General features: G+C 41.8%; 1 protein-coding gene across 5 annotated transcripts in view; it reads left to right on the plus strand.

Annotated features, from left to right (window-relative positions):
* The window catches only part of DOK5 (docking protein 5), a 46,226-nt gene that overhangs the window by 326 nt on the left and 18,748 nt on the right, over positions 1-27,152 (plus strand). For 4 of the 5 annotated variants that reach the window (XM_009326760.1, XM_009326763.1, XM_009326765.1 and 1 more), the window contains exons 1-2: positions 18-138; positions 21,439-21,546. In XM_009326760.1, coding sequence (XP_009325035.1) covers positions 73-138; positions 21,439-21,546 — 174 coding nt within the window. In that variant the 5' untranslated portion in view covers positions 18-72. Of the gene's footprint in view, positions 1-17; positions 139-21,438; positions 21,547-27,152 lie in introns of those variants that run through there. The other variant, XM_009326764.1, reaches the window with a different exon arrangement.

Raw genomic sequence — 27,152 nt, forward strand, 5'->3', positions numbered from 1 at the left:
GGCTCCGGAGGCTGCTGCGCGCCATGCGGGCTGGCTGAGCGGCGCCGGCCGCTCCAACTTTCCCGGGGAAGGATGGCCTCCAATTTCAACGACATCGTGAAGCAGGGCTACGTGCGCATCCGGAGCAGGCGGCTGGGGGTGAGTGCTGGCCCCCTCCCGGGCTCGCCCGAGGGGCACCTGCCCTTTGGCTTTTTTTCTTTTTTTTTTCTTTTTTCTTCCCCTCCTTTGTCCTCGTCTTCTTGCAAACTGAGCTCAGTGGGTGTCTCCGCAGGGGAGACACGAAACAAAAAAATTGGGGGGAGGGGGAGAAGAATAAAGGCACCTAAATGCGCATATATATACAGATGCATTGTATACATACATATGTATATATATATTTATTTTTTCCTCTCTCCCGTTGGGAGATGGGGATGCTGCTTGCCGGGAAGGCTGCGCTTGCCTCCACCTCCCGGCTCTGCCCTTCATAGTGAGCTCCCCGGAGCGCCCGGAGCCGGGCAGCCGCCGCCAACTTTGGGCCGGGGCTGTGCGGCTGCCGCGAAAGGGAGCGCGGAGGACGCTGAGCACCGGCGAGGAGGGGGGTGGCCGGAGGAAGGCGGGGTTGGAGGTGCCGGTGCCCTCGGGGCTGAGGGTCCCGGGGTAACTTTGGGCAGGGATGAGGGCTGAGAGCGCTCTGTAGCTGCTGAAGTCCTGGGGTTCCTAGGAAGGGGCTGCTACAAGTCGGGGCTTTAAGGCCCTGAGTGGGACAGGTGAAGACCTGGTGATATATTTAGGGCTTTTAAGTTCATTGCATTTGAGTTGCACAAAGTGAAAATCCAAAAAGCCCCCTTTAGCTCCTTATTTAATTTTAAACTTATTTAAGTCTGTTCTTTTGCTATCATGGCATGTTCTTAGTTTCGGTTGTAGGCACTAGATAGGCAACAGTGGTGGGCCAGTTCCGTACAGTACCTTGGCTGGCATATGCTCTCTTAAAGCATGGTCTGACCCTACAGTTCATGGGCTGCTGCTACCTGCTCCCCTGAGCAAGCTACCAGAGCCGCTCCAGTAACGGGACTTGCATGCTCCACACCTCCTTACTGAGCCAACGTGGCTTAAGGGGGACGCAAACTGGAGGGAGGCTTTGTGTATGCTTTAATTGATGTCTCTGTCTCTCAGGACAGGAAAGTAATTGATTTCTTCTGTTTACTGAGAACTGATGGGTTGGCAATTCTGAATTGTTCATTGCGTGAGTTTTGCATCAAGATTTATTATGGGGGGGTGTGTGTGGTCATCTGAAAGCTTTTGCTGACTCATTACAATTATAGTTTCATTCTCTTGCTGTATCCGTGTTCAATGGCTTCTCTACAGTTTTAGTAACTTGCACCTCCCTGACTTGTTTGGAAACTGGAAAGCATTTTAAAGTATTCAGTAGGCATCTCTAAATGGAAGATGCTATTTTTCTTGTACCTGGACTTGCAGGCATAGCTCATTCTTTAAGAACCGCATGATTCTGTGACAGATGGAGATAACGTCATTATGAGAGAACTTGTAGTAAATTTGCCAGAATTAGTGTATCGTAACTATCCTTTCATTACTGAATGTATATTAGTATTCAGTTTGTTCCAGCATAAATGAAGAGTAAGATTAAACTTTTGACACACCTTTCCGTAACAGTGAAATCCAATGGGCATGTGAATAAGGCACATCTAACTCTGAGATAGGTGTAAATTCTGTTAATGCCTGTGCCTTTCCTTTATTAAGGCTTTTCAGAACACTTTGAAGGGGGGTGGTGGTGGTGGTGAGGAAGTGTTCAGTGCCCTCTCAGTAGAAGCGTGTTTGACAGCTGAATGCAAAAACAGAGAAAGACATGGAGAATGACACTGAGTCCATGGAAATGGAACGAATGCTAAATGCTTTTTTTGAAAAGGCGGTTTCTTTATTTGATCTCATTCCTTCTAATTCCAAAGGTTGGTATCGTTATCAATGGCTGGAAAGTGTGGAAGGGGTGATGGGAAGTGCTTTTGTGAAGAAGTCCAAGCAAAGTTCCAGAGAATTCCCACGGCCATAGATTTGTTAAAAAGAAGAGCCCTGAGTTTGTTGCCCTACGCTGCCCTTGGCTCTGGGCGTACTGTCCCAGCGGCTTTCCAGTGCTGTGGAAAGGGAAGCCAGTAGCTGCTGTGATCTGGCTGTCACTGCTTTAGGTCTGGTGACGGGGGCCTGTGCTATGTGGGAGAGGTGACCTATTCAAACCTTGCTGCTACGTTTGTTTGGAAAGAAGTAGTTTTATCAGTACTAATGCTTTTCTGTCCTTGTAGTTTTCAGTTTAGAGTACTGGCCCACTACTTAAGAACAGACGGTTGAAACATGGCTGCAGATTTCTTCCTGTAACTTGCATTTTCTATAAGCAGCTTAAAAGCCCAGTGCCCTGGCTTACAACACCCAAGTAGAAGCGGGTAATTATGATTAACCCGAGTTCTTTAAATGCAGGGCCAGCTTGTGTTGCTTGCGGCAGCAGTGTGACTGTCAGCACCCACTTCTCAGTACGCAGCCCCAGCTAAAACGTGTCCTTTCTCCTTTGTGCATTTTCCTCCTTGCTGCAGGTGCGTATGTGCACGGCTGGTGCTGAAGCTGGCTGAGCACCTGAGGCGGCCACCCGGCTTTAGGAAGAGCTTGAATTCAATCTTACTCAGTGGCTAATGGGAGCTTGGCTTCTTCAGAGGGGAAGGAACCATGCAAACAGCTTGTGTTCTGGTAGCTACGTTGTGGAGGGCTGTTGGACACCCAGGAGCTGGAGGTGGGAAGGGAAAAAAATACTTTAGACCTTAAAATACTAACTTTCGAAGAACTTTCCCATGCCCTGAAAACATTAGGAAGAACAAGCCTACTCCAGTCCCATATAGGACTCCTGTTTAATTGAGAGGGATTTCAATACTCCGTGTGTGGTGAGATGTAAGTGGGAGTTATTAAAATACATTCCAATACTATGGTGGCACAGCTGTAATCAGTGCATTGTCTTTTCAGACTGAATTCAGCTCCTGGGTTTTTCTCTCTAACACTATGGTAATTCCATCACCAAGGGAACTAGGAACAGAGCTTGTATCTACAAATTATCTCAAGACATGACTTTTTTGAATAACTGGGGTGCAGGTGCTAGATTTGGAAAGAAAGGGGTGCAGAGAAGCAGCTTGCTCAAAACCAGACCTCTTTTAAAAGAAAAATGACAATTCTGGTAGGCCCTACTTTGTAATTTCAAGATTGAATTTAGGCTAATTGGTTTTATACCTGGACTGTTTTTGCGCACTTTAAATATGTAAATTTAATTTAATATTATTTAATAGAATAGTTTCCATAGCAACATTTGTATCACATGTGTCTTCTGCAGAGCCAAATATATTCAGGAGAAAGCGCACTCTTCCTGATTCTTTCCATCCTTATAGGGAGAAAAATAATTCCCTCAGCCAATGGTCTCCCTCTGTTATGTCATTAGCAGTGACACCGATGAGGTTGTGTGCTAGAAAACTGCTGACAGTGTAAAAGCACAACCTTCCAGGGTTCCTTAAAACAAAAAAAAAATTAGCTTTGCTCTGTGAGCAGCGATGTGGTCCATCAGTGGTCCATCAGTGACCACTAGTGACCACTGGGCCTATGTTTTGGGAAAGAAGATGCTCTGTTGTGCCGAGTGCTTTTGCTTGCAAAAACTGATCTAAATAAGTGATTAAGCGCTTTATATAGATATCTGAAGCAGGGGAGTCGTTTTATGGCCTCTGTACCTAAAAATACTTTTTTGTGCTTATGATTTTCAAATAATGTCTTGTTCTGTGATACAGATGTGACCTTTCTGAGGGGGAATATATTAAGCAGATGTTTCCTCTCCTTAATGAAAAGGCCAGTTCTTGCATTTCCATTTTAAGGATGGGTGGATGTGCACTGCTTGTGAACACACTTGGGCCTTCATTGTAGGTTGGACTGGCTCAACTGAGTGTTCTAATAACAATTAAAAATCAAAACAGGAAGAAATCTTTGAAATAGAGGACGTTTGGTGAGCCTGAAGAGCTTTAAAAGGAAAGGGGCACTTGATAGTAGTCTTTGAGGTGCAGCCAGCCCACCTCTCCTCATGGGGTGGGAGGCTCCCAGCGGTGTGTGTTTGTTGCAGTCTAACACTTCTATTGAACTCCCTGTTGTTAAGGCTTAGCTTACCCTTCCTGCGTCCACACCTAAACTCAGGTTTGCTGGAAGCCACGTTTCAGTTTGAGCAAGGATTATGCGGCACAGAAGCTGCTCTAAGGATATCCTCTACTGCCATTGTCAAGGTGTAGGCAGAAATAAGTGCTGGAGGCTCAAAGTGAAGGCAGGTGATGTTCCTGAAGCCTGTTCCTCAGGGCACAGGCAGCAGTGTTGGGAGCGCTGATGGTGTGGCACCGGGAGGGTGCCGGCTGCCTTCCTGCACGCAGGGCTTTGAAGACAATGCTGTTCCCCTTGGAAGACCCTGCGGAGTTTGCAGGCATCTGGCCTGTCCCTGCCTCTTGATGTATGGGAGACTGCTGGAGCAAGATGCCATGGGGTTAGCTGTCAGCCCCTAGTTTCTGGTATGCCAGTAACACACTTGGAGTGTCTTGTTGCATTAAGTGATGAAGTACTGTTAGTGTCAGAGGGAAACAATCTCTTCGATGAACAGCAGCTGCCTTGAGCTGTTTGTAGCTAAAAGCAAAACAGTGCTGATCAAACAGAAGTGCCTCAGAGAACCAGCTGAGATGTGCCGGTGGAGAGCAGAGGTGTCTCTGTTAAGGAGTTGTACATATTCATAGCTATGCAAAGCCTTGTAGAGTCTGGCTTGGTTCTGCACAATACTTGATTGACTAGAAATCACTGGCTTCCAAAAACATTCTGTCTGGCTTGCCTGGAAACTAAGCACCTTCTTCCCGATAGAGGGTTTGGCTGTGGTGACTTACGTGTTGCTGCTTTCCAGGAGGGGTAGAATACCTTTCCGAACATACCTTAAGACAATACAACTATGACTGCACTCTTTCTCCCAAGCTTTGTCTACTATGAATGCATCTGGCTTGTGTGCAAGTATTTCCATTGTATCCCCATTTCTCAGATCGTATCACTTTCAAACTCATTAACAGAACAGGTACGTCAAAATGTGAGCTTCATTCTGTGTACTGTGATGCTTGATCTGCTGCGGTACAAGGTGGATCAAAGCTCTGCATAGGCAATGTGAGGAAACTGTGTTACTGAACAATCCTCCAGGAAAAATCCAACAGCAAGGATAGACAGAATCTTTTAAAATTTTAAGGGTTAAAAATAGAGGTGGAACCATCTACAGTAGTTTGTGCTCTTCCCTCTGTCACAAACTTACCAATGCTGAAGCTATCTTTCTCTGTCTTGCTAATAAAGCTCTTAAAATGTCTTTATTCTGGAAGACTTTTGATATAAGAGGTCTATGCCATCATCCAGTGTAAATCCAGGTTGAAATAAGGAATGAATTATGGTTAAAAAATTGAATGTAGAGTTGTTTGCATACTTATTTCTTTCATTATAAAGCAAAGAAAGTGTAACGGTTATGATGCTTTCTGCTTCAGCAAACTTCTCTCTAACATTGAAACTCTTTCTGTTCCCTGGCTATTCGCAACATGTTACTTCAGGTTGTCTGTTTCTTAATTTCATGGTGAAGATGCAAGAATTGGAGCTGTAAAGCAACTTTGGCTCTCGCAAACGTGGAAGTAGCCTTCCCAAGCTTAAATGCATGTTTTCACAAAGGATTCAAGAAAACACTAAAGATCGTACGTATCTAAAAGCAGACTAGGAAATGCTGAAATAACTTGCATATGAAAATTAAGGTGACCTGTATTCTAGAAGAGGATGAAGTTTTTTTCCTGTATAAAAGGCAGGGTTATTAAAGTTAGAACAGTGTAGGACAGCATATGCTGCTGAATTAATATACATAGATTACTGCTTCTGCATGACAGAAGTACTTAAAACAAATAGTCCTGGCAACTTGTTGTTTGTTAGAAAAGCCTTACAAAGTATTTATCTTTCTAGAACATATACTATTGCTAACTAGATACACAGGATGTTTACAGCCCAGAAAAACAATCTGCACACTAAAAATAATGTGTGGAACTCTCAAAATTGGATATTATTAACAGGCAGCCTGATTTATTTTATCATTGCCATGATTTTATGAAGGTATTTCCTGCATGTGGAGGTCTGGGAGTCTGCTCCGCAAGTTTGTATTACTATCAAATTATTACAGGCTATTACAAACACTCATTTGGGAGGAACCATCGATTTTAATGGAGCTGTGCTAACAGCTAAGTGTCTGTTCCTAAAAATGCAGGTCTCTGCAGAGACTTCTGTATCTGTTTGTCAGAGAATAAAGCTCACGGAGAGGAGGAGAGGAGAAAAGTGGAATTTTTTTACCTAGCAATCTGTTTCTTGTACCTCTGTCTGGCAAAGGAAACGCTGCTAACAGATTTTTGCAGAATCCTGTCTCATGAGGTATCTTCCACTTTGCACTTTCGAGGCGAGGCACAGAACTGTACTTGCAGTCGTATCTGTTTAACAACACTTCTAATTAAATCCGCAGTCTGCACAGCCTGCTCTTGGGGTTGTGTGTAACCCCATCTGTTGGAGGCACCTCCTTGTTATGCAAGGAATGATCAGCCTCATCTGTCTATTAGAGTGGGTCCTCCACGGAAATGTGGGCTGGATCCAAGAAAAAGATCCGAGCACCCAATGTGAGGGTTAGCGGGGTTTTAGCGGCTGAAGCCCAAAAGTGCAATTCTGATACTGCTTGTGTTTGTCCATGGGAGTTCCCTGAGGACACGGAGATCAGCCGGTGTCCTCCAGGGTTTCAGTCATGGCAAGCACCGGGTTGTCCAGCATCTGGTGTGTTCCTGCAGTCCTGCCTGGGGGGTTTCTGTCGCTATCATCTGATTGGGACAGATCTTCTGGGAACAAATATGTAGAACGGAGTTTTAAACGATGGCTTTCACCACCTTTGTTAAAGATGGATAAACTTCTGCCCATACCTCTAGCAACAAGATTATTCGAAGAGCTGAAGATGGACTAAGCTCAGTCCAGACCTCTTCTTTCCAACCACTCCTTTTGCAGGCCACTTTCCTGGCTGTGCTGGGAAGCATGTGGTCAGGGGATTCAGCCTTTCTTCCTCAGTGTCCTTGCCCTCACTGATGGGGCAGCATAATTTGATTTTTTGCGCCTCTCCAAATCAACTTGGGCATGACTAAGTGATTTCTTATTACAGGGGTGGCAAGTGCTGAATGTTACTGGAAATGTGGCTGCCAAGTAGGACCTGACTTCTTGGAGTGAAGGGAAGGAGAAAAATCAGAAGTCGTACTTCTGAAAGCAACTACCTTGATACCATTGATCTCACTGGGGCAAGGATCATATTAACGTACAGTCAAAAAAGTTTGCGTGGGTGCTGTTCTTCTGAACACTGTTTAACACTGATCTGAACCAGCTTAACCAAATTCAGTAAAATCTTGATCATAGTGAAATCAGGGAAGTAAAAACTAGTAGGTAACTGTAACAGGGTCTCTTTTGAAATATGTGACTGCTGGAACTACAACAGTAGACTTGTTCCCTCTTTAGTATTAACCTTGTTAAGGACAGAAACTAGATCTGTGCGTGTCAATTTTCTTTGCTTGATGGGTCTGACTAGCCCAAAACCTCTTAATCACATCAGTGTGAAGGAATGTGGTGTAAGTGGTGTCCTCCAATGCAGAACTAGGGCTCTCCTCGCCAACCCCGTAACAGGAATTTGTAATAGTTTAGTCTTCAGTTTGTGGCAGAGGAGGGAGCTGACTTCTTCACAACTTTGTAACTAGTTGCTTGTTTCCAGGAAATGCTTGCTGAAGTGGAGCAACGTGTGCTGTACTTAGATACTTCTGGAATGATTTAAAAACACTGAAAAATCATTCTTAGGTTTCTGGACTGCTGCTTACTTTGATTAATGCTTTACCTGCAATATTGAAGATTTTTTAAAATATTTAGAAAATAAGTGAAAAATTCACCTAAAATTAGGAGGATGTTAATCTCTTTTGTACCTGAGTATTGCATGAGAATTTACACGTTGGACAGTGGCCATATACTAGATTTAAGTTGGAAAATACAACAATTTGTGCTATAGACTGTTCCTCAGAAAGCATAGCATTAATGCTTACTGCATGCACTTGCTTTAGGACTCGATGGGAAAACTTCTGATTCATGCTTAGAAGTTTGGAAAAAGTTTTGTATAAAGTTTTGGACTTGTCCACTTCAGCTTTTTACACCCCCCCCCCCCCCCCCCCCCACCCCGTGGAAATTTTTGATTGTCAAAAGCTAAAGAGAGATGAAGCTTTCAGGGTTTTATGTTCTTGAATTTAATTAAACTGACTTCTGTAGAAACTTCATTGAGAGGATTGGTGTTGAACATTTAAAATGACATGTACTTTTACAAGTTTTGCATAGCACTGTTTCTGTGAAACCCTGTGGGAGGAGAGGTAAAATGGGGGAGAGACAATCTGCAGGACTAGAACCATATGGTTAAAGAGATTGGCGCTTGAATAAGCGTGCCAGAAAGTTAATATGGGTATTTTAGAGTATGAGTTGTGAAAACTGGAAACAAGAATGATGTAAGGCTGGGGGGGGAAGGAGAAGGAAAAGTTGTCTGCCTGTATCTACATTTGAAGCAGCTTTATCAATCAAACTCTAGTGTTCACCTATACAGCTCCTTTCAGTCTGGAAGCATTGAGGCAGAGAAAAACTGAACAGATTTCCTATGTACCAACTTCAACCTGCAAGATATTAAGCCCACTGGATATTCATATTTTTAGAAAACTTTTAAATAAGGTGTTGGAACATATTCACAGATATTAAGATTTCTTACGGCTTGGAACTTGTCAGTGGCAGCAGGGATAGGATCCAGGACATTGCTTAGAAAGTTTGAGCTTTTATCCTTGAGCTGATACGGGGAGGAATACCAGTAAATGTCATTCAAGACCTAATGCAGCTCCATCTGGCTGCTGGCATTGGGTCTATCAGCCCATAAGCAAGTCCCCTTTGGATTTCCTCTGGCACAAAGTTAATGGGATTTGAGTCCAAGTCAGTAGGTGTCTTGGTGGGGTTACCTCTGGAATTGAAGCAAAGATTCTCGAAGCAAAGTAGTTGAGTTGGAGAAAAGTGAGCAGTGCTTGTCATTCGGGAGCTGCTCACCTTGCGTGACCTATGTGTTAGAGGACCAGGGTGCTTAGCACTGTATTCAGGATGAGTTAAAAGGAGGTTTTGCAACTCACATGGTGGGATTACATTTTGTTTCTTCTCTTAAGGTATCTTAATTTCTGCCTTGTGAAAACAGGATGGAGAAGCAAGGGTCTGATATCTTTCCCATGGCTCCCCACTTTTCATCACACTGCTTTTCCTATCTGAGTTTCATTTTGGGGCAGCATCTGAGTTTGTTTTGGGTATCGCTCATAGCCCAAGCTACGACTCTAAACTGAGCTGGGAAATCTAGAGGTTTGTGTGTCTTAAAAGTAGGCAAATCTGATCTTCAGGATTGTGTGGAGAGAAACAGAAGACAGCCTAATTTGGTTCCAAAAAAACCCCACCAAAATCCCCAAAAACAAGCCTAAGAACTGTTCCAGTTTTTCTCTAAGAGGTAGAAGATGGGAGATTATGCAGATCATGATTTGGAGTATGAAATTCCTGTGTTGATGGTGGCCCTTTTTAGGAGCAGGAACAGCTTTTCTTGTGCTTTCCAGCATATGTTTTCTGGTAAATTATCTTCCACGTTCTTCTTTGGAAGATGGGCTTAGTTTGTTAAGCAAAACAATGAGACTCCAAATTTGCCTTTTTTCATAAACTGAGTTAACTAGTAAACAAGTGGTTCTTACCCATTTGCTATCTTGTTCTGAAGGTGGAGTTTTCATTTTAACAAGTCTAATGCAAACCTGACCAGAACACCCTTTTTCTTCTGCTTTTATCTCAAACACTTCCCTCACTTCTGCCAGTTGTGGGTCCCAGTTCTGCATTTTCACTATTTGCTCTTCCTTTGCTAGACAAAGGTCTATACGTAGCTGCTCTGCATACGAAAGGGTATGCCAAGAATGATTGTAAAGGCAGCGAAAGGAAAAGAAAACCCAATTATAAGCAGGTGAAATTTAGTTGTTCGTGGCTTTGATGCCTTTTCATCATCAATTCACTACAGTGTGAAGGTGATTCTCCTGCTGGTGTATATGGGCATTACCCTGAAGATAGATCAGTGATAAATTAACATTTTGCAGTGTTTGTGGAAACACTTGAAAGAAAGTAACAGATGTAAGGTCTGCACCTGAGACTGACATCTTAATTTGATGTTTGTGTAGTTTTAGGTATACCATGGAAATTGATGGACTGTTCCTATTATCTTCTTGTCTGACTTCATCAAGTGCCGTCAGAAATACCAGTGAAAGTTCAAGCTATTGGAATGAATAGTGGTTTTTTTCCCCTTTACTGAAAATAATGTAACTCGTTTCAATTCAAAATATCAATACGGTAAAACCAGTGGTATTTCTGTCCAGTAACATTGATGTAGGCGATTAAGTTGTCCCTTTACTTATCGAGTAATGTTTATCTGGGGAACTGTCAATGCCCTATGGTCGGCAAAGGAAAAATTCCTCTTAATGCTCTCACTAATGTCTCCACACCAGTGAGGATGGATGTTAGCTGACTGTACTGAATTAACTGCATGCTATTGAGTGGCATACTCTTGGCGCAGTGCTTATGGTAAAATACAAGTGGCTATTCTCTGTTAAATGAAGTAGTGCAAATTAAGACAGTATTCTGCTAAGCTTTCATAGACATTTTTTAGGCAGCAGTCATACTTTCTTGAGGTTGGAGTCTACCTAAATGTGAATGAACTCTTGAACTCTTTCTTTAATTAGTACTACACAGCTGGGACATGAGAAATTAATAGAAGTTGGGTTTGTCCATTTGAACTAACGTAGATTAGCCTAAGCAAATGCAAGAAGACTGCAAGAGCCAGTGGAAAGCTGAAGTCTACCAGGGAAATACTGGCTCTGGAATCCTCGTTTTAGTCTATTTTTATTTTAGTCTGTTCCCCCCCAACCCAAAACAAAAGAAAAAAGACCCCAATAAACAAACAAAACCCTCCCCCCAGTCTCATTGCACCTTTACTAGAAAACTGGCTGAATTTTGGTTTTAAAATATTGGACAAACTGGTGACATTTTTCATCTGGTCGGTAACTTTAAAAGTTCTGGCAGAGCAACGGAGCTCTTAGGTGCAGGATCATCAGTTTATACCCAGGATGGAGTCCATCTACTGATCACCGGCCCTGTGGGCTTTCTGCTGTGACTTGGATCCTTTTGTGCACATGCCTTCAGTAATTCAGGATACACTGAAGGTTATCACTCTGAAGCCAGTGCAGCAAAGTACTTGAAAAGGGACATGCATTTTGGCTGCTGTGGACTTCTCCCTGCGGCAGCTTTGAACAGAGTATCAGTCCATCTAGCAGTCTAGGCAAATTACTTCAATTATTTGCTGCAATCCTGTAAGGCAATGCTGAAATGCTTGTTACTATGATTTTATGGGCTGTAATTCTGTCACTCTTAACAAAGCATTTTATTTTGGTGAAGTCCAGCTTGCAGTGACTCACCTGGTAGCATTATTTGCTCTTTCATGCAGATTCACGTTGATTTTAAAACTGATCCAAGCTCCAGAGAGGCTGGGGGGATGACCTATGACTGCATAGCTTTGATGTCAGTATTGAAAGAAAAATGTGGAAGGAACAAGAAGTTTACCTTGTGTTGGGACAGTACGATGGACTAACCTTGAGGTGTCTGGAGGGATGGGAGGTAATGTATTTGTTACAGGAAACCTGTGATGCTTTCTGAAGCTTGCAGTTACATTAATTGGTGAATGGCAAAGAATGACAGCAGGCCAGAAATGGGCAGTTATACCCATCTGTTAGTTATGGGCTTGCAGGGCATTTGTCATCCTTGGCTCTCCAAGCAGCACATAACAAGCATCATTAACTGAATTTAACAGGTGGGCAAGTGGCAACAGGTACAGCTGAATTGTTCAAGTCATACACTGAAGATTGAGCAACTAAAGCCCTTCTCCGATGTCTGGCTTTGGATGCTGGCAGCTTACTGCTGAAAATTTACTCTACTGAGATAAAGGCCTAATTCATGTGCACTTTCTGCCCTTTTTTATCTCATTATGTGTAGTCTTAAAATTACAAGTCCAACTCTGAAATACAACTCTTGCAAATGGTTGTATGCTCTGGGGGGCTGAAACAAAGCCTGTTGCTGGGAGTTTGTGAGCAAGTACAGCTCATCTCCAAACATGGAGCAAGTCCCATCTGTGCCTTCTGACAGCTGAGTTCAGGAGAGCATCCCCTGTGCTGGTTTGGGCTGGGGTAGAGTTAATTTTCTTCCTAGTAGCTAGTATGGGGCTGTGTTTTGGATTTGTGCTGGAAACAGTGTTGATAACACAGGGGTGTTTTTGTTACTGCTGAGCAGTGCTGACACAGAGTCAAGGCCTTTTCTGCCTCTCACCCCACCCCACCAGCGAGCAGGCTGGGGGGGCACAAGAAGCTGGGAGGGGACACAGCCGGGACAGCTGACCCCAACTGACCCAGGGGACATTCCACACCAGATGGCGTCATGCTCAGCATAGAAAGCTGGGGGAAGAAGGGGGAAAGGGGGGACGTTGGGAGCGATGGCGTTTGTCTTCCCAAGTCACCGTTAGGTGAGATGGAGCCCTGCTTTCCTGGGGATGGCTGAACACCTGCCTGCCCATGGGAAGGAGTGAATGAATTCCTTGTTTTGCTTTGCTTGCGTGTGTGGCTTTTGCTTTACCTGTTTAAAGTGTCTTTATCTCAACCCACGAGTTCTCTCACTTTTCCCCTTCCGATTCTCTCCCCCGTCCCACTGAGGAGGGGGTGTGAGCGAGCGGCTGTGCGGGGCTTAGTTGCCAGCTGGGGTTAAACCACGACACCCCCTACCATGGCTTTAGCAGGTGAGCTTGTGTTCTTGTTAGAGCTGTGAGCAGCTGTTACCAGGGGTTAGCGCACGTGTGCTCTGCAGCCTCTTTGCATCTGATGTACTAATTAGTGAGCTCTGTGAACTGTTAATGAGCTGTATCAATGCCATTTTCCCCTTATAGCCCATGTAATTAAAGTGACCAAATCAGATATTTAGTGACAAAAAAGAATAATTCCAAACCATAATTCACTGCAGTCATTTTAAGTTATTCAGCAGTTACCTAATTCTAACACAGTACTAAATTGTGTTAATTCGCTGGACCGCACTAATGGCCTGACGCAGCAGGACAGCGCATCCAACTGCACTCTGTAGAACTCGGCCAGCACGAGCTGGCTGCACAGAGTCAGTTTTTAGTCTGCATTGAAGCCTTTACTATTTTTTCTTCCTTTAGTAGTTAGAGTCCTAGGCTGATTTTCTCCTATCCAGTTTCATGCCTAGAATTAACTGTGCCCATATATAAAACTTAGCAGATGTTCAAGGAACCAAATCAGATAGTTAGCTCCAGTCTGACTTTTTTTAAACTGTCACTAGTAAGAGAGGGTTTCTGCTGTAAATGCTTCTTGGCACTTGGAGGCACTCTTCTCTAATGACCTTACGCAGCCCAGAATTATAACCTTTTCTGTGTATGATCATAAAAAAATCCAACAAACCAGCAAACCTATACTTTGAAGGCTGTAAGTCCATAAAGAAGGGCCTGAAAGTGGAACAATATTTCAGGTTATGCTCTCTTCGTAATGATATTGCATCCAACTCATCATTTTTGCAGGGAGAGTAGACTGGAAGTTAAAGTCTTGCTTTTAATGTCTTTTAGGTCCTGAAATTCTAGACAGTCATTAGAGAAAATAAAAAATGGAGTCAAGTTCTATAGTGCCCTCCATCACATCAAACAGCATGACTGCTTATCCTTTATATCTCCTGTGTAGTTTATTACACAGTGTAATTTATTTACACATTAGTTTATCAACAAGTCTCCTGTGAGTTGCATGTAAGGAGCACATGCCAATGCAAATTCAAGGCACCATGCACTGAGTAGAGAAGAGAAAGAAATTATTCCTTTGCAGAACACTTATGATACTCATGTGGGATAAGCATGTCCTGGATCCCAGCCCTGTCTTCTTAATGACATTTTGCATTAGCAGCTATCACTGTTCTGTTTCAGGTGCCAACCTCCTGGGTGTCCTGCGTCCCTGGAGCCCTTTCCCTGCCCCTTGAGGTCCAGAATGCTGTTTCAGGTGTCCTGCCAAGTCTGGTGGCTTCTCTGCCCTGTCTGCACTGAACCATAGTGTCCTTCCAAAGCCCTCAAAAGATTGTATGTCAGAGAGATTTCACTGGTAATGTGCTTCATCATCTGGCGAGGATCTATAATTAAGATGCCTCTGAACTCTAGACTTCCAGCTGCTGAGTGCATCAACAATTTGAAGGGGTACATTGCTTCTAAACTACTTTATTGACAGTTTCAGTGATTCACTGTAAAGGGCTCTCATAGGCTCCCGGGTGTCCCTTTAAAATTTTAAAAAAAAAAAAAAAAATCTTCTACCAGGCTGTAATGTATCAGCAGATCATTTCTTGTCTTTCAATGAGCCCATTCCATCTTGAAATCTGCCAGAGGTGACCTGTGCCAGCAGCAGCAGCATTTTTGTTGAGCATTTTTTCCCCTTTGTCTGAACCAATGACTAATATATACCAGTTACAAGTAAAACCTGTAAAATGCTGCTTGTGTTTCCCTGTCAACATCCATTGTCATGGAATATAGTATAGACACAAAATAAAACAAAGGCTCCATTACTAAATTGTTAGGTGATCTTGGGTGAGCCATTTTACTGTCTGTGCTTAGATTATACTCCTCACCACCCTGCCATGGCTCGGACAATGTGCCCTGGATCACAGCACGCAGGCTTTCAGTTGCTGAGTGTTTTGGCAGTAAATAAATCTTGTCTGTGGAATGAATCCCATGTAATCATGAAGGACCAAAAAAAAAAAAAAAAGAAGATTTAGAACAAAGTTGCCCTGTAACTAGTGTGCCAAGTGGGAATGCATCTGTAGGCTCAAATCCAGCTGTTTGGTGTTTTAAACTAAGGCTGGAGGAATGGCTTTGAGTTCTGAGCCTGAACCATTAACAAAAATCCCACTTCTGGTTGATGCTAATTCCAGCTGGGAGGGAAGAGGTAGAAAGAAAGAGTTTTTGAAGTGAAAAGGCTGATTAAAATGCCTCATATTTTAGAGCAGTAGGCATCTGTTGTGACTTGCATTAATAAGTGTAAGAGTAAAAGAAGGTGTATAGATTCATAAAGATCTGCTGAGCATTTTTTCGTGCACTGATCTTACAGCAAGTTCTGGCCAGTGCCAAAGCTGGATTTTGTAACTTGATGAAAAAACTTTGCAACACTGAGCAATATTGTGCATTCTGAACAGGCACGGAGACAAGATTACAGCTTCATTCCCTATTAGCAGCTGTGGATGACTTCTTAGTGTAAAATATTGTTTCTGAAGATGTATACTGAATGAGAGGAAGGAGTGAGGTTTATCTCTCCACAAACGTGTTTCTTGGGGGAAGGAGAAATCTAGATTATTTTCTTTAGTCCCCCAGAGAAGAAGATAGCTTGATGTAAACCAACTTTGATATATGTAGTCATTATAACCTGATGACAATGAATAATGCAATATCGCTTACTCATAACACACTCACATTAAATGGGTATTCTGGGAAAGTGAAATTGTCTTGTTGCCAAGTGCAGCGATATCTTTACAGACAACATGTGGACAACTTTGCTGCTTATTTTACAAAGCCAGTGAACAAGTCTACATTTCTATGCACCGTTTAAGTCATGCTGAACACATTTCAGTACAAGTTAGATATGTTTACAGCTATGTGATTCCTTCTAGTAATCCATCTGCTTGTAATTGTTTTATACTTACATTGTGTTTTTTCAGAATGAAATAGAGCTGAACACAGCTGCCAATATGGGGATGAAGTGGGCAAGGGACAAAGCTGGGCTGGAAGAGTAGAGGCAAGTCATAACCTTACGGAAGAAATACATACAAATTAAGTGCTTCCATTTTGTGGAGTCATGGAAAGATTGTGGGGTCTTCACTAGAGCCACACAGTCCCATTCAACATGATACATAAGGCATCATCATACTTGCTGATACCTAGACCTCTTTACTAGAAAGCAGTCCTCCAGTTTTTCATGAAGAAACAGCTACCTACTGGAGATCTACTGCTTAAGACATGTCTGAGGAGTGAATATAATTAAATGAATGAGCTGCAGTCTGCCTTTGTTGGCAGCATTTCATTTTTCTAGATGGAAAGCAAAATTCCAGATCCAGTCTCCTCACAAATTTCCTTCAGGCTAAGAATTCTATTTCAGGGCTCTTTACTACCTTTTGAATCAGAAGTGACATATTAAGGCATTTTTTTAAATAGAAGAATTAAGATCCAAATACTTAGCGTGAGCTGGCTAATTTCCTGTGTGAGCAGCTCCCTGTCGGAAGAGACCTTGTACCTGGAACTCCAGTCCGCTGGAGACTCCCTGGCAAAGTTCAGCAAAAACGCTCAAATAATTTTCCATATGCAACTGAGGTACTTCAGTGGGTCAGCTACCTACCAGCCTTGGATAAAGTGGCAGTATTTTTTTTCCTACCAAAAAAAAAAAGTTCAGAACATACTGTGAGAAATTTCTTGTGCTATTGTGCTGTGCCTTTACTAGATTATCTGTTTCTAGAGGTTATCAGTCACAAAAGGCAAGTTCCTGGCAATAGCCCAGGCTTTCTGGTAATCACCCCAAGCTGCAAGACAGTACTTTCAGCTACTGCTTTTAAAAAAGCAAAGTTTGTGTTTATTTGACAGCAAGTTCAGTGTCCCTGCAAATGCCGCTCATTGGAATTCTTTGTTTTAGGGCAAAGAGCAGAAAAATGTAACGCAGGAATAAAATCGGGCAGCTTTCCCTTAAGGTTCACTTGTTCGCAAAGGAGAAATTTGCCAGATGAGACTTTGTGCTACTGTCTCTGACCTCTATGTCCCTCTTAAATAACAAACAAATAAGGGGTGGGATTGATTGGTCCTGAAGTAAAACAGGCTTGCTTTGCCAGAGTGTAGTGGAAGCCACATATACGAGTTTTAAAAAATAGCCAGTTTAAAACCCCCTGCCCCAAGATATGAAAAATAGCCTCCCCGCTCCAATTTCTAAATATTTGTCTATTTCCAGATGCTGTTTTAGATCAGTTGCTGAACAAAGGTATTGAGGGGTGGGGTGAACTTGCTTTGGACTGAAACGCAAATTTCAGTTTCTAAATTGAAATGTTTGATTCTTGTGCGGAATAGTTTGTGCTTCATGTATAAAGACTGACATTTTAGGCACTCAGAAATGTAGCTCTTCGTTATCTTGCTTTTCTGATCAGCTGGGAGGTGGTGCAGACTGACAGGTCTGCCTCCCCACACCCATTTCCAGGACGGTCCGGGGGTTTGGGTCATCACGTAGGACAGCAAGCCTCCGGTTTCAGTTTCCCTCTCTGCATGAGAGTATTCTCAAACCACAACTGAACCATGAAACCCAGGAAAGTCAAAAGAAATTTTTCCACTTTACTCAGCCAGATGCTGGCCAGTTCCAACTGAGGTTAATAACTCCTTTGCTTCACAGTGTATTTCCAGCATCAGAAGGAGCATGGGGATGGCTGAGCAATCCTGCCTGGTTCCTAAGGCACAGCACTGAGAGCAGGAATCCAGATACTCAGATTGCATCGTTCCTTTGAAGTCGCTCCTTCTTTGACTTCAGTTGTGGAAATGATTTATATGAGCTGATCTTTAGAGCAAAAATAGAACTGTTTTGACGTGACCTTGGACATGCATATCGGATCACCTATCTGGGTTTTGGATGATCCACTTCATAAACAGTTGCATTATTTCCCTCGAGTTTTACGTTGTTACCTGCTTGATGGGCTGTTAAAAGCTGAAATTTTCAGGAGAGACCACAGGAAGTGGATGCTAATTTTTGATACTTGAATTAAATTTTGAGTTAGGCTTTCTTGGCAGATCTCTCAGGGAGAGCTTTGTAAGTTTTAGGTGTTATGCAAATGACAGCTATTACTGTTCTCTCTCAGCACATCAGATCCTGATTTGCTGTTTGGATTATCTAATCACTGTTAGCCCAAGTGTTTGGAGTGGAAGTAATTACAGCAGTACTTTCAACTAATTCCTATTCATGGAGAAGTAGTAAAAATGTTGATTTGAGGGATAAGTGAGCTAAGTATTCATGACGGAATAGGCACCTAAGAACGTTTGGGGCTGGTTCTTGTTCCTGCTGTCAAAACAGCTATAACAACGTAAACAGTTCACGTGCCGTCTTCAACCTGAAGAAATACTGACAGGTCTCAGACATGTACTAGGTCATGATGGCATCAAAGACCTAATTACTTGCTCTGTATTGTAGCTCATAACAGGGTCTATGATTAGCTCTCTGTCCTGGGCACCACATCATCTCTTCTGTGTGTTGACTGTGTTGAAGGGCTTTCAGTGCTCCTAGGCAGATGCTGCCAAATTGGTTATTCATAGAATTGTAGAATGGTTTGGGTTGGAAGGACCTTTCAAGGTCATACAGTCCAACCCCCTTTTTTTATTGCTTTATTGCTAGAGGTTTAGGGTACCATGTAGTTTATGCTCAGTTAAGGTGGTGCTGGATGTTCACCTGTGAGATGTATGTGTCATGGGAGCATAAAAATGTGACTGTGATAATCGTACCCATTGTTGATGGCTCCATTATCTCATTTTTTAAGGTGCTAAGCAGGTTTCAAGTGAGGGGATGTATCTTCTTTTTGAGTTTGTTTATATAAGCTCAGCAGAGAGGAGTTAACCGTCAGGTCACTAACATTAATGGGATTCCGAACTGTATATGCTGGCAAAAAATTGTTCATTGTCTCTAATCAAAACAAAATACTTCATTCTACTTTAAACTACTATTGCAGTAGAATCTCTCTGCCTAGAGATTCCCTAAGAGGAGAGAGCTGACTAGCTCATACAGAAGGAGGAAGAAGTTCAGGGGAGGGACCTTCATGACCTGACTTTCCTCCGGTTTGCTCAAGTTAGCATCATGAATGCCATTTATTCTTTATAGGTGTAGTTATTTGGGTCGTGATGATGTTGTCCTGGGGCACTGGCATAATGTATTCCAACCCTGGGACTCTAACAAAATTAGAGAATTGTTGTAATAGGGGGTCGGAACCAAAACTCAAAGACCAGTATTTATATTGTAGGCTGATTTGGCTTTTGCATCCTTGGAGATACTTATATGTAACAAGTTTGTTTTGGTTTGGTTTTTTTTTCCCCCAGCTGCGCCCGGATTCTGATCTAAATCTAAGAATTAGTCTTGGATTAGTCATTGTTGAACTGCAGTAATGAATTCCAGTAGCACCAGCTTATAGCCATCTACCATGCTTGACTGGAGTTGATTGTTAATAGTACTTATGCTCCTAGCGGCATTTGGAAGGGCGATGACCATCCTGGATCTGTGCCCAGCTGGAGGCAGAGCAAAACTTTATTTGCTTATTTGTATTAGAATGTTACTTTCCTGTTCTGCCCCTGATTCTGTGTGCTGCTGAGCTCACTGTTGCAGCCACAGCTTTGAGATGCTTGCTGACCCAGAGAGGTGCTCCTGAGTGCAAATGGTCTGAGTAGGACCTCATCATGTTGTAGTTGTCCTCATGTGTGTTGTATAATGGCAAATACATTACTAAAGGATTCTGTTCTCTTCTATGGGCTTCTAATTGCTAAAGTTAAAACTATAGGTTTTTGAAGAGCAAAAGGGCTGAATACTCAAACTTTTGACAGTCTCTTTTGGGTGGGGTTTTGGAGAGTTTTTCTTGTCAAGTGTGATGAGGTTATCTGGGCCCAGCAATCAAGATTCTCAGAAGGCAAATGTAGGAAGTGTCTTCCAGTGGAAGTGGGTGCATATCTGAATTGCTTTTTTGGTGGTAAGCTCTCATTTTGGTCAGTGTCCAGTAATTCTTGAACAATTCAATTCAAACCCTTGCATGAAACAGAACAGGTTGAGTGGCCAATAAGCTGTAAAATTGGAAGAAAATCTTGATAGGTTCAGCTGGTGCCTGGCATCAGAGCAGCCTGTCCATATGCTAAATGCTTCTGCAGCCAAGTGGGCCAGGAGTATGAGTGCCCACATGTGAGGCAGAATAATAAAGCTGGGGGGAATAATAAGGTTCCCAGAACATCTTTATAGAAACAGCTAAAAGCCAGTGAAAGAAGCACAGCTAGTCAACTAACAATCATTTTTGTGCACAGAAATAAAGTTATAGATGCTTTTCATGGGCATAACTCTTTTGTGCTGACTACATTGGTTAGAAACCTATCAAGGGTTCAAAGGATGGAGCTGCCTTGTCTGCTGGTTACCTGTTGGGTGCTGGCTTAGCTGGAGGCAGTGAGTTGTTTTGATGGCTCTCACCGCTGATCACTCTAGTGAATTTGCGCTGCGTTGGAGCTCTGTCAGAGCTGTGAACTACTTGATAGTAGGCTGATCAGACTTTTTTCTTTGAAATCACACTAATTTTAGTGGCGGTTTTGTTTTATTTCTAACTTACAAGGTGTTACTTTGGAATTACTGATTAAATGTAGGCTGTGAGCAGTTGGCAAGGCTTACAATTCTTTCCTTCTATACAGCCAGTATGTTATCTAAGCTGAGAGCTGTGGTTTTGAATGTAAGAGGATGGTAGAAAGTGCACCACAGTTGAAGGATAGGTGGGAAGATTGCAAGAATGGTGGCAGAAGCTTGAGAGATGAAGTGGCTTAATGCTGTAGATGGAAAAGTGTTTTTTCAACCACTCTGCACAGAGTCTGCCCCAAGTGACTTGAATTTAAATTCAACTGGACCTTGAAAGCAAAATGCCAGTTGTCAGAATGGTCCTGGGTTCTACAGTTAAATGGTCTGTCTTTTTTGTTACCCAGTAATTCAGTTCCTTCTCCCTTATGTATCCTTATTTACCCTTATGCATAGAATATACACTTACAGTTTTATCTCTCATACTTGTGTGATGGAAGGTCCATTCCTACCTGTCTGTCTTAAGCATGCAAGACCGGAACCAGTAACAAATCCACATGGAAAAGTGTGTCACTTTATTTTTAAAAAGCTGTTTCCTAGAAAGCCCTGCATTTGCAAGCATAATTACAGCTCTTTCTTCCTAGCACCTTTCATGCAAGCATGCACCGTCTTCCTAAGAATTTCTGATTGTATCGTAATTCAAAAGAAATAGGATGGAACTATCCATTAGCTTGATTTTATGTTTTGTGTAAGCTACTGAGAGTCATTAGTTGTAGCTCCAGAGCAACAGCTGATTTATGCGTTTAACTTCTATGCAAATATTAGTGATATTCAAGTCATTGGAGATGCCAAGTTTACTCTCTTGTGTTTCTAGATTTACCAGAGATGCTGGTTAGTATTCAAAAAAGCTTCAAGCAAAGGGCCAAAGAGGCTGGAGAAATTCTCAGATGAACGAGCTGCTTACTTTAGATGCTATCACAAGGTAAGACTTGGTAATGCGGTTGTTTCTTAAACTTTTTTTAAAATGTACAATCAAGAATAAAATCTGAAGTTGACATATATTAATTGGCCTGAAAATTGGAACTTTTTTTACTATCAAGGTCCTAAACCCACTTTTATGTTCCTTCATTCAGTGAAGTAGAGGCAGAGTAAGTTTCTGTTTTCTGCTTCGCAGCAAACATCTTGCTAAGCTAATGGAAGATGACTTTATTTTTAGAGAAGATGTCCTTTTCTCTCCTCAGCCCTTTAAAATCAGATCTGAAATACGTTGCAATGACTACTACTCTTCATAATTACACTAACAACCGTCCAAGTTAACGTGTGAATTCAAAAAGCTGGATACTTAGAGGTTCCCATTTTACTAGGATTTTGCATCTGTGTGAAGATATTAGACAGCTACAGAAATGAAGGGCAACATGCAAATTTTTCTTGCAATGATGATGTGAAAACCTTTGCTAAATTCACCAGTATTAAAAGAATGAAGTTTTTCCCTCTAATCACTTCTCTGGAGTTATGTGCACATTTCATATTCATCTGAGAATTTACATGTGTAATTCTCCTGGGCATGGAGATGAAAATAAGAAACCCTTTAATTTATAATCATTGGTGGCAAAAGCTTAATATATTAGAAAATTAAGAATTATGTGCATAAATTCCTAGGAGTTGGCGAGCACAGCTCAGCTTGAGGCTGATCTGCGCTTACTCACTTTGACATACATTTAGGAGGAAATCTTGGGGAAATGCCGAATCTGAATTCAGACTTGTCTGTCTACATGCCACGTAATTTGTAATTGATTGGTTGTAAAACCTGTGGCTATTTGTAGTAAGTCATGCCCAGAAATAGTTCATTCAAATTTATATTAAGCAACTTTCAAAAGTAATGAGAAGTGCATTTTTTTTATTTGACGTGTGTGAGTGTTGCACAGCGTGTATAAGACAATTTCCAGCTTTGTGTGAAATGTTGCGCTTATATTACTATGGCTCTGTCAATTATTAATGCAAATCTGTATTTCTTTCATTGTATTAATGCAATATATCAGCAGCACACACTGGCTTGAAGTTCAGATTAGGTAATGGGTATGAAATCCATGAGGAATCTAAATGAGGCTGGATTTTTTTCTCTTCTTTCAAGAAAATCTGTAGGTTAGCACTTACTTGTCACATATGTAACCTAACAGCAATTTGCTACGTCTGCATCTGCAGACTAACGCACCATAGAAAGTCCCACTAGCTTTGAGGCGTTTTCAGCTTTAAATCAAGCTTAGTCTATAGTTAACTGTTACTTAATGTTAAACTGTTGCTTCTTCTATAAATTTAGTATTTGGATTTCTCTGGTAGCTTATTTGACAGGAATAAACAATGGTCAAACTCCACAATCGGTCACTTTTGGAGGAGTAAAACAAACTTGCATGCAGGTCACTTGAATGTAGTGTGCACTCCTGAAAGCACTGGTTCCAGCTGGAGTGAACTGATAGATTATATCCTAAGTCTCCTTTTCAAGAATTGGAGGGTGGTGTCTTGGGGTCTGAGTCTTACGCTGAGTATATCTGAGATGATCAGTCTGAGCTTCTATGGGTTTTTTTGGTGTCTTGGACCTGCTGAGCTAGACTGCCAGCTCCAATGCTCTGAGCCCTTCCCCTAAACATCTGCCTGCTTCAGCACCCAGGTATGTAGACCCAAATTACGGGATGCAGTGCTGAGGTTTCTGCCAGAAAGCCTGTAGTCCTCCTGTATAAAACGGAGAGATCTCTCTTCCCACCAGCATGTCAGCCTGGACACAGTGGATGGGCTTGCTGAGAGCCACTGGGGTGCAGACAGGCTGGATGACTGGGCAGCGACCTCACTGCCATTTGTGGGAGCAACATGGCCATCAGCATTTGTTCTCCACCTTCGTCACTCCTCTTTGCCACTCTGTAATGAAGCAGCGCTAACCAAGTAGAGCGGGTTAAATGTAATTGCTCGGGCCAGTGGGTTGTCACGCAGTGTTGCTATTTGGCAGTGGGGCTCTGCAGTGTCCCCATTTTTTCACTGTGATGGTAAGTAAGGCTGTCTTCTAATTCTAGAGTCATCAGCTGCACAACTTGACGGGTCCTGTTTATTTTTAACGAACCTTACTGAAAGGAAGCTAATGAATATTAAATAGCATTTTCTGCTAAAATGTGTTAACTTACACAGAGCGCAGGTGGATAAAAATGAGTTTCTTTTTTAAATAAGCTTTGTAAATGTGTGAAATTCCAAGGTGATGAATGATGCAGCTTCTAACAGTATTAAATATGAGGTGTTGAAAAAGGAGAACATGTTATTGCTGCTCTGTACTGCTCTATAGTTGAACTGATTCTTATAAAAAGCATAGTTAATTATTAATAACCCCCCCCCCCAACAAACAACTTAATATGGCAGAGTCTTCAATTAACACTACTTATCACCTGGTTTTGATGTATAATGTTAACGGGACTTTGGTACTCAAGACATCATCCAGAAGTCTAGGGTAGTCATTGCTGTTGTCTTGATGTACATTTGGTCGGCAAGAGCAGCTGTTGTAATAACAGCTTGATGGTGCGTAGAGGCTTTTCTGTGACTATTCTAATTCTGTCACTCCTGGACAGAAGGCTGCTTCTCGCTGTCTCTGACAATAAAGTTAATCCTACAAATGAGAAGCCCAGTCAGTCCTGTTAACATGTCAAGTGTCACTGTGTCATAAGCTTCTGCTAATGAATCTAAGGACGAATGCAGTTCAGTCTGATAGATGATACTGCGAGAGGCAAACCTCACTTACAGGTTACCAGTGCTTCAGAAATATGGTCATTAACTTCCTACCTGGGTTCTGAAGTGATTCTCAAATGCTGTTGAAAGCAGCATCAAATCTGGAAAACTGAGGAGCCCCCGATCACTCCATCAATCTTAGGAAAGGTTTAATCAGTGATAAAGCTGTAAAGGGTAGAAAAAGAAAAATGATGAATGGAGCTAATTTTTCAATAGCACCTGCCTCCTTCACTGAAGTGTTAAATTGTTTCATTTTGTTGCTTTTTTTTTCTGTGATAAATTCAAGTGCAAATGTTATGTCGATTTATTAGCCAAAAGATTCTGTCCAGAGCATTTGTTCTGTTGGCACCGTGGTGGTACCAGTTACTGAAGCTGAGTTGCCGTGGACTGAGACCGTACAATATCTCCTTGGCACCTTCATCCAGTCGAGGTTTCTCCTTTATCCGTGTGAAGTCTGGGTCGCAAGCAATGTTTCTGAGGTGTCTCGGTGGCTTCTGTCATATTGCGGGGACCAATTTGTTTGCATTTGAATGCGTGATGTATGTGTCCTGTTCTGCAGCCCTGCACCAGAGGCTGAATTTTGTCGTCATTGCCACTCAAAGTTTAAAACAACAAAAGAAATAAGTACTTTCTTTTTTTATAATACTGACCTTTAAATACCTTCTAATCTTGTTCTGTTTTTTTAAACATGGAAAGGTTAAAGTGTCCTAAAATACAGGTCATCTGAGAATACTCGCCTGTAGTTTATGAAGTGAACTGGAAATTTGCATACACAAAGCAAATTGCCCACTTAATTCATTTGGTGGGGAGAGAAAATAATTAGGAACCAGGCTACAAAATCTACGCAGAGAGTTGCCTTTCGGGTAGCTGTCTAGTTTTCACTTGGTAAATATAAATAATCAACCACAAATTACCATATGCTTTAACAAAATAATATTGGAGGAAGGAAGAAATTATTATTTCTCTAAGTGACTTTTGACTTTGCAATGTGCCAGAAGAATCCTTACTATTCCAATACAAAACCAACTAATTGCATACTGCTGACAGGAATGTACTGATTCCGCAAGGGGATCTAAGTTTTAATCTGATTGTATTAATCTTGCCTTGTAACAGCAGAAGTAATTTAAACAGTCTTTCTGTCTAGTTATGGAATAATCCATTTGGAAAATTGAATTGTGTAATTTGTAATTGTTTTCCAGGCTTGCTAATGCAAAACTGTATCGGTAGCAAATTAAATGTTTAAAGTATGACCACTCTGCTAATAACTGGCTGTTAAACATTTATTTTAATGAATACTATCACTTACTATGAATGAAATGTCTAGTTTGAGGCTTTAAAAGAATTAAAGTAACTTGTCAGGATATTTTGGTATCTTCACTATAATGCCACACAGCGAGGCTCATTGCAAGTCTGTGGGGCAGGTATGTGTCCTTCCATATGGAAGGACATACCTTGTGCATGGCTCCACTGATCCTGTGAATGAAGGAGCAGCCTCTGAGAGTGACGGTAAAAGCTGCATCTCTAAATCTGGTAGTTGTTCCTGGCTTTAATTTCTTAAAAAGCCAGTGTTGGACTACAGTGGGGTTATGGCCAGTGTGTGCGATTCCATATGGAAGCAAGTAAAAACTAGTGGCTGATGATAAAAAAATGTTGCTGTAGATTTTATTTTAAAAAATATATATATTTATTAAAAATATTTAAAAAACTATATAAAATTTTAGTATGTTATGTATACTTAGTAAGTTAGATATGTACAGGCAAATCTTATAAGCAGGACTGGGCTGGAATTGCAGCAGCATTTTCCATTAAGTGTTCCCCTGGCGTGTGCTGGGAAGTGTTCTACCTGTACTCATCATGGGAGGAATTTTCAGAAAGCCAAGACAGATGCATGAAGTCCTTAATTAAGATTAAAACACAAGATACTTGAAAACCATTGAATGTGGCACTTGTGTAGGCAATAAATATACTCCCTTGTGTTATGTTCCAAAAGGCTACCCATATCTGAGAATTATGTACTAATTCAAACAATACTTTGAATGCTAAGGATCATTTTTAGTAAACTGTGTGTTTGGCATGTTTTTGAAGGGAATGGGAGGGATGGAAGAATTTTTGCCAGTGTATCTGGTCAGGGTGATATGGCTCTGTCTGCTTGTACTGTCGGTTGGGAAATGACTGATTAATCCCTGGTCCTGCTTCAGAACTCTCTTACCACACAGCTCTGCAAGTATTTGAGTTTTTAATCTAATGAAATGTATTTCAATTGTATGGATTGTCATCTTAACATAAGGAGGCTTGAAAGTAAAGGGAAGGGGAGAAGTATGCAAAGGGATGTCTTTAACCCCTAACAAAATATCATTCTTCTTGTGATTTCTCTGTTAATACTGTCTTAGGTCTGATACTTGTGGTTTACCTACCTTTTTAGAATTAAGTTTATAAATGTACATTACTTACTAAGCTCGGACAAATAAAACGTACATGAATTAAACTAACCATGAAAACACTGTTTTGCAAGAGCCTGGCAGGAGGAGAGTTATTTAAAAAAATGCAAAAAAAGAAGACTTCAGCCTCAAATATTTGCAGGTGTTTGGTGTCTGCTCCTGACTCCTTTCCAAAAGCGTGGTAGAGGGGGTGTTAGCAGCCTGCCACTTCTTCAGTGTGAATTCACTGCATATGTGCCAGACAATTTGAACCATCTGTTGCATAAGGGTGAGCAACAGGAAGGCTATTTAGGCACATGGGATAATGATGGCATTTTGAAGCACCTTGCTGGGTGACACAGCAGGTCAAATACCGAGTGATCTTCAGACAACTTCTCCCTCAGGAGCA

The sequence above is a fragment of the Pygoscelis adeliae genome, unplaced genomic scaffold, assembly GCF_000699105.1.
Source record: "Pygoscelis adeliae isolate BGI_AS28 unplaced genomic scaffold, ASM69910v1 Scaffold286, whole genome shotgun sequence".
Classification (NCBI taxonomy): domain Eukaryota; kingdom Metazoa; phylum Chordata; class Aves; order Sphenisciformes; family Spheniscidae; genus Pygoscelis; species Pygoscelis adeliae.